The 14,529-nt window shown below is 43.6% G+C and overlaps 2 protein-coding genes across 4 annotated transcripts in view; both read left to right on the top strand.

Moving 5' to 3' along the window:
- Nucleotides 1–107: 107 nt before the first annotated feature.
- RBP7 (retinol binding protein 7) lies at nucleotides 108–1,894 on the top strand. Of its 2 annotated transcripts, XM_058818777.1 has the most exons (4): nucleotides 108–288; nucleotides 808–986; nucleotides 1,243–1,344; nucleotides 1,652–1,894. In XM_058818777.1, exons 1-4 carry the CDS (start codon nucleotides 216–218, stop codon nucleotides 1,700–1,702), a joined length of 405 nt encoding a protein of 134 aa, XP_058674760.1. In that variant the 5' UTR covers nucleotides 108–215; the 3' UTR covers nucleotides 1,703–1,894. The 2 variants fall into 2 exon arrangements, with proteins under 2 accessions (XP_058674760.1, XP_058674759.1); XM_058818776.1 differs by lacking the exon at nucleotides 108–288 and having other exon boundaries at nucleotides 720–986.
- A 2,669-nt stretch (nucleotides 1,895–4,563) lies between these two features.
- Nucleotides 4,564–14,529, top strand: part of UBE4B (ubiquitination factor E4B) — a 32,967-nt gene continuing 23,001 nt past the window's right edge. For both annotated transcript variants that reach the window (XM_058818597.1, XM_058818596.1), the window contains exons 1-5: nucleotides 4,564–4,743; nucleotides 10,357–10,543; nucleotides 13,306–13,441; nucleotides 13,946–14,033; nucleotides 14,247–14,391. In XM_058818597.1, coding sequence (XP_058674580.1) covers nucleotides 4,720–4,743; nucleotides 10,357–10,543; nucleotides 13,306–13,441; nucleotides 13,946–14,033; nucleotides 14,247–14,391 — 580 coding nt within the window. In that variant the 5' untranslated portion in view covers nucleotides 4,564–4,719. The remainder of the gene's footprint in view (nucleotides 4,744–10,356; nucleotides 10,544–13,305; nucleotides 13,442–13,945; nucleotides 14,034–14,246; nucleotides 14,392–14,529) is intronic.

Here is a 14,529-nt window from a genome sequence, read left to right as displayed (position 1 = left end):
CATTTGCTAACACAAAGATTTCAGACACAATGAACTTTTCCCTGCAGCACAGCTGAAGCCATTCTACAAATACCCTCTCACCCACTGGCTCAGCACCCTTCCTCTCCAGCAGAAAGGTCCTGGGATGTAATCCCACCCACAGGCTGCCCTATAAAAGGCCTAGCTAGAAAACTACATTTGTGTTTCTGACTGCTTCTTCCTCCTTCTGTGTGGCAATGCCTGTGGATTTCAGCGGAACCTGGAACCTTGTCAGCAATGACAACTTTGAAGGTTATATGGTGGCCTTAGGTAGGTGAAAATACCTGCTTCTGTCCTTTCTCCCTTCTCCCTTAAGGGTCTTCTTGAATTGTAAGGACTGCCCTTCATTTCACCCTGTTTAAGGTATAGAATGCCTTAAAGAGAGTCTTGTTCATTCTTTCATTGCCTTTCCTCCAACAAAGGATGAGAACAGGCGTTCACCTCTTATGGGTGAGTGGGGGTAAAGTCTAAAACCAAGTTTGGGTGTCTCTGTGGGGGAAGCCAACTGTCTCCAGGAGTCTTCTGGCTGAAAGTCCTGGAAATACTGCATAGGAATTGTACAACATCTGAATAAACTGGTTTTCAAAGAGTAAAAAGTACAAGAGGACAACTTACTTTGTGTAACACACAGCTTTAAACAAAACAAAAGTTTCCAATAAAACAAAATGCTGCGTAGCAGTAAGGTCAAACTACTGTAAGAAATGCTTCTGGTAGTAATAAAGGTTAATTCCTGGCTGCCAGAATGGCTGGTGATAAATACAACTCTGATGTTTTCGCCTTCTGTCCAAGGTATTGACTTTGCAACGCGCAAAATAGCAAAAATGCTGAAGCCTCAGAAAGTGATCAAACAAGATGGTGATTCATTCTATATCCATACCACTAGCTCATTCAGAGATTATTTGCTTGAATTCAAAGTTGGAGAAGAGTTTGAGGAAGATAATAAAGGCTTGGATAACAGAAAATGCAAGGTAAGAGGGAATATATGAGGCTGTGGCAAAATTAAGATGCTATGATCAATCCAGACACTTGAACTGAAATTGTTTCAAAAATAATATTTGTAGTTCAAGACAGCAGTGGGAGCCTGAGTTACAGACAAGGAGTGTCACTTTCACTCAGGGGTAATATCTAGGTCCTCTTTTATCCAGGAAAATGCACATTTTCTGTAAGTATCTTGCAGAACTGAGACAGACATGCAGAAACACCTTTTTGTTCCCTGTTCTATAGAGCCTAGTTACCTGGGAAAACGACAAACTTGTCTGTGTCCAGACTGGTGAGAAGAAGAACAGGGGCTGGACTCACTGGCTCGAAGGGGATGACCTCCACCTGGTATTGACTTCAGATTTCTACTAATTATATCTCTGTATGGCAAAAGTTAGATTTATAATGTGATCACAGTGTGCATATGTCTTCTAGCTCTGTAGGATGTGTAATGGATGGTACATTGTGAGCATTCTGCTCTGAAGCAGCTTCATTGTTTCACTGTGTAGTTAAATTTGAATGTTAAGTGTAAGTTATTAGCGTGGCCAGGGTGGTGGTAAAGGATCTGTGTTCAATTTGGGAACTGTTCCTTTAAGTACTATAGATATCTATACTCTTGGGTTTTCTGTTTGTTTGTTTTTGGTTTTTTTGGTAGGAGCTTCGTTGTGAGAATCAAGTCTGCAGACAGGTCTTCAAGAGAGCTTGAGTGTGTGTGGTGTGCTGGGTCCTCCCTGCAGGGCCAGCTCTGCTCAGGAGCTGTGTCCAGGGAGGGCTCTACCAACAAGAACTGGCTCCTGTACCTATTAACCTGAGTGGTCTGAAGTTTCTGGCTCAGGAAATAAGTCTGCTGTTGCCAGTGTTAAAGGTCTGATTTTTGCTAATAAATGCCTCAAACCAATGTTAAGTATCTTGGTTTTGAATCTGTTTTTGGAGGAAAAAAACCAATCCAAAACATAAGTGATGAGGCTTGGGTCTCTAGGTTATCAAGAGTCAATTAAAAGGAGAAAACCTGCCAATTCTAAGAGGAATTCAAAGAGAAAAACAAAACAGGGGGAATGGGATACTGATAGAGAAGGGAAGATAACAAATAATGAAGCCAGCAACAGAAGGTATGGATTTATTTTTCAAAATGCTTCTCTTTAAGGTGTAGACTACTACTTTACCTGCTTGTGTCTTTCACACTGTTGTGTGAGGTGCCATATTGTGCCAGAGCTGCTTTGTTCTTAAAAATAATTAAGTTGAGCTTACCAGAAGAAACAAGGCTGTGGTCAAATCCCAGAACCATGAAGATGGGTCTGAGTGATCCATGAAGATTCCAGTCTGCAAAATAATTGAACTCTGTAAGCACATATACAGAGGGAAAACAATGCTGCTTTAGTTCAGCTTTGTTGGCATACAACTGTTAATTAGAGTAAATATTTTTCTTTATCACTGTGTGCATTATTGCATAGAAAAGTTTTTATTGTGTGAACATGTAAGTTGTCAGATAAACTAGGTAGCTACAAATTGAATTAGTTGGTGCATATTCTTCGTTGCATATTCTTGAAGAACTGTAGCTTAAGCTTAGTAACTTAATTACTTCATATTAAAAAAATAGTCCGTGACATTTTGAAACAAGTAGCCTCGCCTTTCTGATACTTCCTATCCATTCAAAATGCTTTCATACATCAGAGTCAGACAAAAATCTCTTTAAGCATGGAGGGCTTTTGGTTAGATTGACGCTCTCCCCTAATTGCCAGACTTGTATAAATTTAGGCTGGTTTCCAAAATAAAAAGAAAAGGACTAATACAGTTAGGGAAATGTGGGGCCCAGCAGTAAAATGCCTGGTGTTTATGCTGTGGATTCTGTCAGCGTTCTTCCTTCTGGGACTGAGTGGTTTTATTTGCTTGAAAACAGAATTGCTGTTAGTAGGAATCGCGATCCGGGGCAGCAGCCCCGCTCACAGGCGCTGACAAACTGCAGCGGCAGCAGCGGGCAGAGCTTTCTGCACCGCCGGATGGCGCCTGTGCAGCGCGCTGCCCCTCACGGCACGGGCACGGTCCGGTGCCAGGTTCAGGGGTCCTCCAGCCGCTTCCCAGCTGCGCTCTCCAGCAAAACCGCTGGGAGACGCAATACAGAACGGCTGTAATGACCTTGAAGGACGAGAACAGAACTCCCCAGAGGAGCACTTGAAGGGTTTTATTTAAAGGTGTTTCAGACCACTTCAATTATCTTAAAAAAAAATCCTAAGGAGATAAACACAAAATGAAGTGTAATGTAAAAATCAAAGGCAACAATGTACATCTATTCTATAAAAAGACTGGCAATATATATTGTGATCCAAGTATTGGTTTCCTTTCTGAGCACCCTGGTTAAGTCATCAAAACATTTTGTTCAAAATAATTTAGATCAATAAAGTACATTAAAGTTGTATATGAAAACATAAGGCCATGTAGCCTAACTGCCTCATCTCTGCATTTAAAATTGGATCAATTCTACTGCTATATCATTATTTGCAGCGTGTATGAAAATATCTCCTAATAGCTCATATGGATCAGTTTAATTCTATCTTAAGAACATCCAGCTTTTACGGGATTCTTTCCCTTGCTGACTCAAATCACACTGCCCCGTGCAAGGCTCGCTGTTCAGGTCATATTGTTAGTGACTATTCTTCCTGGGCTAAAAACTTGCAGCTGCAACCCTCAATTCGTTTATCCTTTGCCGAAAGAACAACTTTAAAATATCCTTTTCTCTTTCATCTACGTGTATTATAACTCAAACAAGATGAGCTAGGGATGAACCTCCTATGTACTTACATGTAACCTGGCTGTTTTTTTCTGTGGCTGAATTACATTTCCAGTGTGAGGGAAAAGATTAATATCTTCCGGAAATATAGTATTTTGTGGTATAATGAGGGAATTAGGTACAGAAAAGTTTGTAATAAGAAAAAAAAAAACTTCATGTCCAAACTACACTTATAAAAGGCCGGGACCAAGTGCTCAATGGGGTCTTGGCATCTTGTTTTTCCCTTGGTGTGTTACTCAGCTCGCAACAATTAGATTTACATCCTGCGAACTCTCAAACACCCGTCACTGAGAAGAGGTTAATATTTACGGGCCCGTTGGAGAGGGAAGGCTTCAGCAGCTTGACCCTCTCTGGGACCGGGGCGTTCCTGAGGGGCAGCTGCCTCGTTCCGGGCCGTGTTCCGGACCCGTTCCGGGCCGTGTTCCCGTTCCCGCCTCTCCGGGCCCCTCACGAACCGCGACCCCTCACGAGCCCCGGGCCCGCCTTTCCCAGGCCCCGCCCCGGCCCCGCCCCTCCCTCCCCTCTGGCCGCTGCCATTGGCCAGCGCGGCGCGCGCGCGGCCCCGGCGTGCCCCGCCCCCGCGGGGGTCACGTGATCCCCAAGATGGCCGCCGCCGCCCTGTTGTTTTGATGAATAATCTCTGCGCGGGGCAGCGGCCGCGGGCGGGCGGGGGCCGGCGCCGGGAGCTCTGAGGGGCGCGGGGGCACCGGGAGGGCGGCTTCCCCTCGGCCGCGGCGGCAGCTGAGGCGCGGGTGGGCGGCGGGGAGCGGGCCGGGGGCGGCGGTGCTGCCGGCGGGCGAGGCGCGGCGCGGTCGCCCCGGAGATGCCCTTGTGAGGCGGCCCGGGGGGCAGCGGCGGCAGGAGAGCGCTGCCTCGGAGCGGCCCCGCGGCGGGGCGGAGGAACGCCCCCTCCTCCGGGCACCATTAAGAGGAAGGCGATGGAGGAGCTGAGCGCGGACGAGGTGGGTGCGCGGGGCCGGGGCCTGAGGGGCGGGCGGGCCCGCGGGGAGGGGGCGCGGGGCTGTGCTGGGCCCGGCTCGGGCCCGAGGGTGGGCACGGAGCCATCCCCCAGAGCTCTGCCCTCGCCCCCTGGCTGTGCTCCCTGGATTTTTCTCCCCTCCTGTCCCCGGGCTGGCCCTGACCCGCGACCCCCGGCTCGGCCGCGGGGTTGGGTTGCTGCTCTCCTGGTTAATTGTTTATTCTCTGCTTCCATCTGCTAGGTAGCCTTTGTCTGCAGCGTGTGCCCTCTCTGTGTCAGTACTAGGCGTTTATGTGTTCTTTGTGTGTGATTCGAAACACCCAACCTTTTAACATAGTAAAACACTTGAAATTTTGCTTCCTTAAAGTCTTTGCTGAGAAGCAAGATGGGTGTGTTCGTGAGCTTATATTTAGTATCATTTCTTCTTGAAGCAGCTTGAATCAGGCTTGTCAGTTTTCCACTGTTTCCTTTGATTTTCTTTATGTATTCAAGCTTTTCAGCTTTCACTGAAGAATTCTAGTGTTATGCTGCAGTTGGCAAACATCTGTAATGTATATATGTGAATATATGTTCTATTCACATAGAATAAGGTGAACTATTCCTTGTTTCTTTTAAAGGATGCTGCTTCCCTTGTTTTTTAATATATAATTAAATTCTTAAGGTTTTCCTATATATTAGAGAGTTTTCAAATTTATTATTTGGGTTACTATAGCAGGATCCAGGGAGTTTCCCAGTGATCCTGTGTAATCCTGAAATCAAAATGTATTGTACTGGACCTGCTGCAATACAGGCTCAGTGCTGTACTTCTAATCCAGGGAGGATCAAAAGAAGTTATTTTTATTCTGTCCATATCTTACAGTGGAATTGTAGGGCAGGGTGGCTGCTCTGGCCACTCAGATTTGTATTCCAAGAAGTTGGGATGTTTTTGATGATGGTGTCTGTCACGATTTAGCAATCCTGCTGTGTTGCATCATGATCTAGGAGAAAACACTTTGTGCTGTTTACTTGGTGGAGGTCCTCGTGCTCTGTGGAAGCACTGAGAGAAGGAGAGCAGTTCCCATGTTGGGAGGAGTGGGATGGGACACTGGCAGTGTAAATCTGCTGGGAAAAAGGATCTCCAGTTTTACAGGTGTATTTCATGAGTGCTTTGTTTACCTGCAGCTTTTCTCGTTGTTAAACTGCCCTGGTCCTGAGGTGTTTTATGATTAATTTCAGAATTATTTAACCTATGTAGGCTTATTTGTGTCACTGCCTCAGCACATTACTGACCTCATCAAAACCACTGCATCATGGATCTGAGGCTGCAGGAAAGGAGTTCTCCACTGAGGACTCATCCACCTTTTTTGGCCAAATGTTTGTCTCCAGTGACTTTCCACGTCCTTCTTGTCCAGTTCAGCAGGGACCAAAGCAAATGGTCTTTTAGGTGATTGCTTGTGACAATCTTGTATCATTTTAACGGAGTCATGGTGTCACTTCTTGTTATTAATGGATGTCTCACTGAAAAGTCAGAGCCAAGTTGATTTTGATTTTCCTCCACATCTCCACTTTGCTGTTACTTGGCACAGTGGGCCTGGATGAGATTATATTGAAAAATAACCTGAAATTTACTTTATGTGACTTCTTCACGTTCAGCCTTTTTTTCAGGCAATGAATGAAGGTGAAAAAATACCTAACGGAGGTTTAATTGCAAGGCTCTGACAGATAAGGTTATCTTCTGTTATCAGACCATAATTAAATATAACACTAATGCGTTGCAGCTTAAAAAGAGGAGATACACAATTGATCACACCTATATTTTAGTTTCAAGAAGATATTTTCCCGTCCTATTAACAGTGTCTCTCACTGACGTTTTCTCAATGTTCACTTTAATGCACTAAAAGTTGTAATTCATTACAGACCATAGTAAAATTTTTAGGAGAGGGGAGAAAGAAATTTCCTTCTTAGTATGTGAGTTTTAGCACAGTAGATAGCACAAGATGAGAACAGGGACTTCACAGGAAAAAAGCAGAATTCAGCTAAATGTGGCATAAAGTGGGAAAGAATTATGTGAATTTGTCACCTCCCAACATGTACGTGAGTTTTGAGTAGCATTTTCTGAGAACATGACCACTATGACCAGAAAAATGAAGCATTTCTTAAACCAATTTAACATGCTCTAATGAATACAAGAAAAATAAAGCTATCAATTCAAATTACCCCTTATTGTACAGATTTGGAACTCTTCTACTTTATGTTTGAATAGGAGATTTATTTACAGTCTCACTAAGCAGTTGCCACTCTAGCAGATATGGATGCATAATTTTTTTTAACTGGGAATGTGTGAGCCTGAGGGACTAGTCTTCCTGTTGTATCTTTATTACCTGGTGCCAAATTAAATTATCAGTTAACCATCTTTAGCAGGGTGCTCTTTTAACATTTTTGTTGTGATGCATGCAGCTAACAGCTTTTAAGAAGTCCATTTAGATCAAAAAATGTATTTCTGAAAACTGCTATTTATAGATCTAGTCCAGATGTGTCCAGCAAAAACTGTACTATACTGTGATAGTTAAAAAGCAATGTGCTTGTCCCATTCAGCCAATTAGTTTTTTTTTTTTTTTAATTAGGCTTTTAAACTGTGAAAACCTTGTCACTGTTAGGTAACAGAATGACACATAACAGCTTTATCATATGTCACTGGCTCAGGTCTGAAATGAAGGGTTGGGGATCATTCAAATGCCTTAAACTTCCCTAAAACATTATTTGAGACCCCAGGTTTGTGCTGCTGGGTGGTAATTTGGGGGTTCATTCAGTCTGAAATGGGAACAGGTTATTGGAGGAACTCCCACACCTCTGAGGAGGGATTTGTGTGCAGGTTGGGGTCTGGATTGTCCCTTGTGTTGTGCAAACAAACTGTGTCTCCTGAGTCCCCAGCTGTGCCCATCTTCCCTCCTCTCCCTGCTGTTCAGCCTGAAGATACAGGGAATTAACTGGATAGAATGCGTCCACCAATTTTATGCCATCTTTTCAAACTTGGCCTGGATTTGGCCTTTTTGGCATAGTATTTCTCCTCTTTTATCTCTTACTTAAAAACTTCCTAGTCTTCAGATCAAACTTCAGATCCCTGTAATAATTTTATGTAAACCTGGAGGAATGTGACAGCTTGAGGTATCCAAGAACCAGATTTGGTCCTTCAACATGTGCTCCATGTACCCTCAGTTGTGAAAGCTGTAGCTGTCAGTGGTAAAAATATTCACAGTTTGTTTATATTTTAGCATTTCTTTGGTCAGCAGTAAGGAAGGTGATTGTAATTTGCCCATCATCCTTAAAGGGGCAGGGAAAAATATTGTATTAGTTTTATTAGACTATATTTGTGAATTAATTATGGTATTGGTTAACATCTCTGCCTTCTTCTCCTCACATATCTCCCTCCTTACAGCTGATTTCAAACTAGCTAGCAAGCATTAATGGGAACAGTTGTGGAAGAGCTCCATATCACATTAATGATATAAAAAGCAAGAAAAAGAAATCATCTTTCTCCTTCAGACACTGGTGCATATATGGAGTGCTTGTGTGTGTATTTGTTATATTTGTGAGTTGTGATAAATTAAGAACTTAATTTGGATTCAGATATGGGGACATGTAGATGGCCTTTTCTCAGTTATACCTTTGAGGGCTGAGGTAGTTCTGGAGTTTCTTCAGATAAGCACTTGGATGAAAAACCGAAAAATTGAAATATGAGGTACAAATGAAGAAGGGGGAGACCATAATATGTATTACTTTTACCTAAAGGCAAAGCTGAACAATTTATTTCAGCATTAAGCTCCCCTATTTTGCTTGACAAGGAGGAAGGATTAGAGATTCTATTCATAGATATTTTTTTGAGTCTTAAAAAAAATGTAGCTGCCTTCCATGTTCATGTGGTGACACCTGTCGTGGAGGGAGATGTAGTTCCAGACACTGTTTTCCCACAGTTTTTGAAGTCTGATTTAATTTGATCTGTTCTTCTTCCTGTTGGAGTAGGTTTCACAGGCCATTAAATGATACAGCAATGTAGTGTAGACATTGACTTGACACAAATCTTTTGTTCACTCTTTCAGTTGCCTGGCAGTTCTTTAGGACTATGAGCAGAAATGAAAACTTTTAAGTTGTGTGCAATGCCTGAGTGTCATAATACAAAGAGAATAACAGGAATTGCTGATTTTTGCAGGGAGCTGACATCCTCAAATATAATTTTACTTTGGGCCTATTTCAAGCCAAAGATGTAAGCTTTGGGCACAGATCCTGTAAGGCAGCCTGTGATAATAAATAATTTATTTTCTGATTTTTGTTTTTGTGAAGCTTAAAGCATTATAAATCTAGTTTCATAAGTTTTATTTTGTCTATTTCTCATGTATAATATTAGTGTTATGTGATCACATACCAGTTTTAATAAGTAGATTTGTAACAGTTTTCTGTAGTTGGATTTTGAAGGCAGATGCTTCTCTTAAAAGGCAGATGCTTCTATCTTAAAAGGAACACGCAAAAACTGTTTTTAAAATTCTTTGTGATGGAATGCCTCTAGGTGATAAGAGGATGTTTTTTACTCTGTCTTCACTTGTCATGGTGCTTCTGTCCAGCACACAGGATGCAGTTTTGGTGTTGCAGTTCTGTTTTGGATTAATTTGAACTGTGGTGGTCTTGACTAACTTTCAGCTGGATGTTCTTGAGCACGGGTGTGTTGGTGTCAAGTTAAAGCAAAGGTCACGTTCATGTTGTCCCTTTTATCACATCAACGTGGCTTGTCAAATGCCAAAGTAAATGGGGAGGAGTATTGCACGTTTTGAAACTGCTGAGCAGTAAACGTTAAACTGGTCTTGCACAACCCCTCAAGGGACAGACACAGCATTGCCAGTGCAAATGGTTCTCCAAGGCAGCAAACACTTACTTTAAATTTGAACACGGAGGGTACTGTGTGCTGTGACACAGAACAGAGGAAGGGCAGCCAGCCCAGCTCCACTGAGCAGGCTTCAGGTAAGGCTGCAGTGTTGTGTTTGCCTTTGCAGGAGACAGAAGGGTTCACTGGGCGCCTCTCCTGGCAGGGGGGTTCAGTGGGCTCCTTTCCCTGACGGAGGGGTTCGCTCTCTCCTCCCCTGCCAGAGGGGTTCACTGGGCTGCTTTCACTGGGCTCCTTTCCCTGCCGGAGGGGCTCACTCTCTCCTCCCCTGCCAGAGGGGCTCACCCTCTCCTCTCCTCTCCTGCCAGAGGGGCTCACTCTCTCCTCTCCTCTCCTCTCCTCTCCTCTCCTCTCCTCTCCTCTCCTCTCCTCTCCTCTCCTCTCCTCTCCTCTCCTCTCCTCTCCTCTCCTCTCCTCTCCTCTCCTCTCCTCTCCTCTCCTCTCCTCTCCTCTCCTCTCCTCTCCTCTCCTCTCCTCTCCTCTCCTCTCCTCTCCTCTCCTCTCCTCTCCTCTCCTCTCCTCTCCTCTCCTCTCCTCTCCTCTCCTCTCCTCTCCTCTCCTCTCCTCTCCTCTCCTCTCCTCTCCTCTCCTCTCCTCTCCTCTCCTCTCCTCTCCTCTCCTCTCCTCTCCTCTCCTCTCCTGCCGGAGGGGCTCACTCTCTCCTCTCCTTTCCTCTCCCCGCAGATCCGGCGGCGGCGCCTGGCGCGGCTGGCCGGAGGCTCCTCGTCGCAGCCCTCCACCCCGCTGACGTCCCCGCAGAGAGAGACCCCGCCCGGGCCGCCGGGAGCAGCCCCAGCGGCGGGGCCCTCGCACAGCCTGGGCCTCAATGTGCACAGCATGACCCCAGCTACCTCTCCCATCGGGGCGTCAGGTAGGCCGGCAGCTCCTGGGGCTCGTGGCGTGTCTGTGTGCGTTCCTTACTCAGCTCCTCACTGTGCAGCCTGCGCTGCTGCTGCTCCTGCTCTTACTGAAAGTCATTTTCAGAAACAAATGGTGCAAAATGGTGAAAGAAGGTACCTTTTGTTTGAATTTTCCAAGTAATAAATGGTTTTCCATTTATTCAATTTACACTTGTTTTCCAGGTGTGCGTAAACTCGTGACATGTGCAATATGGGTTAGCAAAGCTTAAAAAAGTTTGTAATAAAGTTCATTATTACCTGATATTATGGAAAAGATGTGTCAAGGAGACAGGAAAATCCCTTTCAAGTTTTGCAACACAGTCTCTGTTGATTGGTTTCTAGGTACATTCAATCGGTCTCAAGTTAATTTTTGATCTTTAGTTGCAAGCAATCAGCAAAATTAAAAATAGCAAGCCGTGACTGGACATTGTCAGTGTAAGAATAAAGTATTTGCTTTCTGCTCTGTATTACTTTGCCAATTTCACTATTTACTGGAGGGAATAAAAGCAGGATATTTACGAATTGTATTTATTTCAGAAGATGCAACAAATAACTGATCTGTTAAAATCATACAAATGCAGCAAGCAGGGGAAGTTGGGAGGGTTGCTCTATAGAGAGAGGAAGACAAAATTAATGTATTTATACCACATTTGACCTGACAGAAATTAATTTTGATTTCAAATTATCTGACTTGGGAATCAGGACAAATTGGTGTGTTTTCCAGTATTGTGATCTTTATCTGAAAACTTAAATTGTTTTGCATGTTGTGTTACTAAGCTTAGAGGTTCTCAAAACCATCCCAGAACAAATTCATAATGGTTCTAACAAGATTTCCAATATGATTTCTAACAGTTTAATAAAAATAACATTTTTCCAATGGTCTTTGATGAGCTTGCAGAATTCATTAACATTTACCTATTTGCTTCTTGAATTTTCTGGTTTTCCTTGTGGCAATTAGAGTATTTTACAAGCGTCAATCTTGTAGTTTAATTACAGTGCTGTTCAGAAATACCTAGAAGTGACTCCTTCCTGCTTGTTTTGTTTCCTTACATCCAAAGCAGGACAGAGAAAAGCTATCAAAAGCATTTCCTGAGATAAACTCATTGCAGATGGAATTTAACACTCTGTATTGTTCTCATGACTAAAGGCAGCAACCCAGAGGTGGAGGTGACTTCTTTTTCTTAACAGCGGTGCAGAGTTCACTCTCTGTGTTCCCTCAGCCTGTGGGTACATGACTGTTTTGATCCATCTGAGGTCTGACTCTTGCTGAAAGGAGCATTTGTTCCTCTGCTGTCTGTGGCAGCTGTGCGATGAGGGGGATTGTGGGCTTGATACAAATGAAAACTAACTTAGGAAAAGTAAATGTTTAATTTCCAAACAGAAGAGGTCCTGATCCATCCTAGGGCACAACTGGATAAACAATACTGGCAGCAGAGCAGGAGGTGTGGAAATGTGTACCTGGAGGTAGAAATGTTCAGGTATTGGTAGGTTTATTGAAGTTTATTGAGGTTTGAAGTGCTCAGACAGTGAGGACCATGGAGATTTCTGTTTTGAGAATTCCCCAGGACAGTGCCTGACTGTACTGACTGGATTGGCTGATGACCCAAAGCAGGAGTTTTTAGTGTTTGCTTCCTGCAGTGCCATTCGTGCAGCTGTTTAATAATGTGTTACTTTTTCACATCAGGGTAAGAGCTTTGGTTAAATTGGGGAATGGATCAGGAAAAAAATATTCATAACATTTTATCTTGTGTGTTAGTGTGGCATAAATGAAGACTCAGCTAATGCTGTGTGGTTTGCAGCAGTTCCTTTCAGCAGCAGACTGAAGTGACTGCAGAGGATTTTAATTCATTTGGACACACAGAGAGCAGCTCCAGCAGAGTAGTGTCCTTGTAAGCATCCATTGTTCTAAGGAGTTGCCTGTCATGGTGAGATCAGACATAGGAATCAATTTAATGGAAAATATTATTATTTTGTATGTATTTTGAAAATACCTTAGAAAACCTAAACCCAGTGTTATCAGTGACAACTGGAACTTTAGGTGTCAGGTATTTTATTGGATACCTGATGTAGCAAAGTAGAGATGCAAGTAAATTCTGGAAGATCTGTATGAAGAGATGGCAGGTTGAGGAGAGCTGTTAATGAGGGCTGCAGCATCACTGTTAAAGTACATTTTCCTGGCTATAAGAGTAAGACCCCAAGGGAATGCAGAACAATGCAGTCCTTTGCCCTGGTGGGCCCTGTTTGCTTTGGTCTCTTTTGTCCGCTGACTTAGCTAGATTTTCTTTGTGAAGAGGTAGGAGGAGAGATGAACTCAAGGAATATTTTTTGCCCCTTTATAATTGATGATGTAACTCCATTGTAATGGCCCAGTGTTAAGTTCTGTTCTGATAGGACAGTCTTTAGAGGGGCTCTGACAATGTCTGAAGGCAGTAGACACAGCAACCTTGTAATAGATCAGTTTTTAGAGGAGTGGATCTCTGAGCACCTCGTGGATGCAGGTTTATCTTTGTTCTTTGTTTAATGCAGGTAAGCATTCCTACATTGCTGCTTCAAGGGAAGGTAGAAAATGTGATTGTCTGCAGTCAAATGTGGTTATTAACTTTTATTTGGTAATGCAGTGCTAAGAATGGTTAAGAGCTGGACTGAAAAACAATATTTCCTCTCCTTTTCCATCCAAATAGTGCAGTGCCTTCTCACTGCTGTAGCAGTAATCTTGGTGGTGCCTTTTCTTTAGGAGTAGCCCACCGAAGCCAGAGCAGCGAAGGAGTGAGTTCCCTCAGCAGTTCTCCATCAAACAGCCTTGAAACCCAATCTCAGTCCCTCTCTCGGTCTCAGAGCATGGACATTGATAGTGTCTCCTGTGAGAAAAGGTAAAAAATGCAGCTTGTAAAGGTGGCAAAAATGGCACAATGCTGGTGTTCAAAGCTCTTACAGGACAAGGCTCTGCCCTCTCCCCCTCCCAGCTGTGTTAATGCAGTAGGGTTAATGCTTAAAAGTCATACACTGGTTAGACCACTGTAATGCTTTTTCTAGCCTGGTTTTAATGGGGATTCCTGACCTAAAGTGGTAAAAGACAAAACATTATCTGAGACATTAACAGATAAGCATGTCTGGTGGGTATAATTCAGCTACTCTATTTAAAAGAAGAAGGTTGTGGGATGTGATAGCTGTGTAGTTTGTATTGCCTGCTGAAGAAATTCAGAGCTCTAATGTAATATGAGAAACATTTATCAACCAATGATTTTAATTGCTGTTTGTGCAGTGCTTTCTCTGCTGCATCTGCTTAAGGGGACATTTTTTCAGTCAGCATCTTACAGAGGACTGTCTGCAGCTTTCTACAGTTAATGGGCTTTTTCTCTTGTTTCCACGTGCAGTATGTCCCAGGTAGATGTGGATTCAGGAATTGAGAACATGGAGGTTGATGAGAACGATCGCAGAGAGAAGCGGAGTCTGACGGACAAGGTGAGCCTTGGCATTTTCTGCCCTGTCAGTAATAAAGTCAGTTGGTAAAGACTGGCCTGCATGGGAACACTCCTCCACTCAGGGCTGGGGGCAGCAAGGAAAGGAAATCAAACCTTATGAGTTAAGCTGAAGCCTCTTAAGGAAGATCTGTACCTAATCGTACATTGACTAATACAAGTGCAAATCGGGTGTTGATTGTTTTGTTCCCCCCAGGAACCTCTGTCAGGGTCAGAAGTGTCGGAGGAACAAGCTCTTCAGCTGGTCTGTAAGATCTTCAGAGTCTCTTGGAAGGACAGAGACAGAGATGTTATTTTCCTGAATTCACTCTCTGCCCAGTTCAAGCAGAACCCAAAGGAAGGTGGGTTCCTGAGCAGGAGGCACTGGCTGCTTCAGTTTATTTTTTCAGAAATGTTTTAGTGAGTTAAAGGATTGTTCTTGCATCATAGTAGACATCTAACATTTAATCTGATAAGCCAAAATTTCCTGATTATTTTAT

Source organism: Ammospiza caudacuta, chromosome 22 (assembly GCF_027887145.1).
Source record: "Ammospiza caudacuta isolate bAmmCau1 chromosome 22, bAmmCau1.pri, whole genome shotgun sequence".
Taxonomy (NCBI): Eukaryota; Metazoa; Chordata; class Aves; order Passeriformes; family Passerellidae; genus Ammospiza; species Ammospiza caudacuta.
Note: the sequence above shows the minus strand (reverse complement) of the source record. Positions and strands in the feature narration are given on the sequence as shown.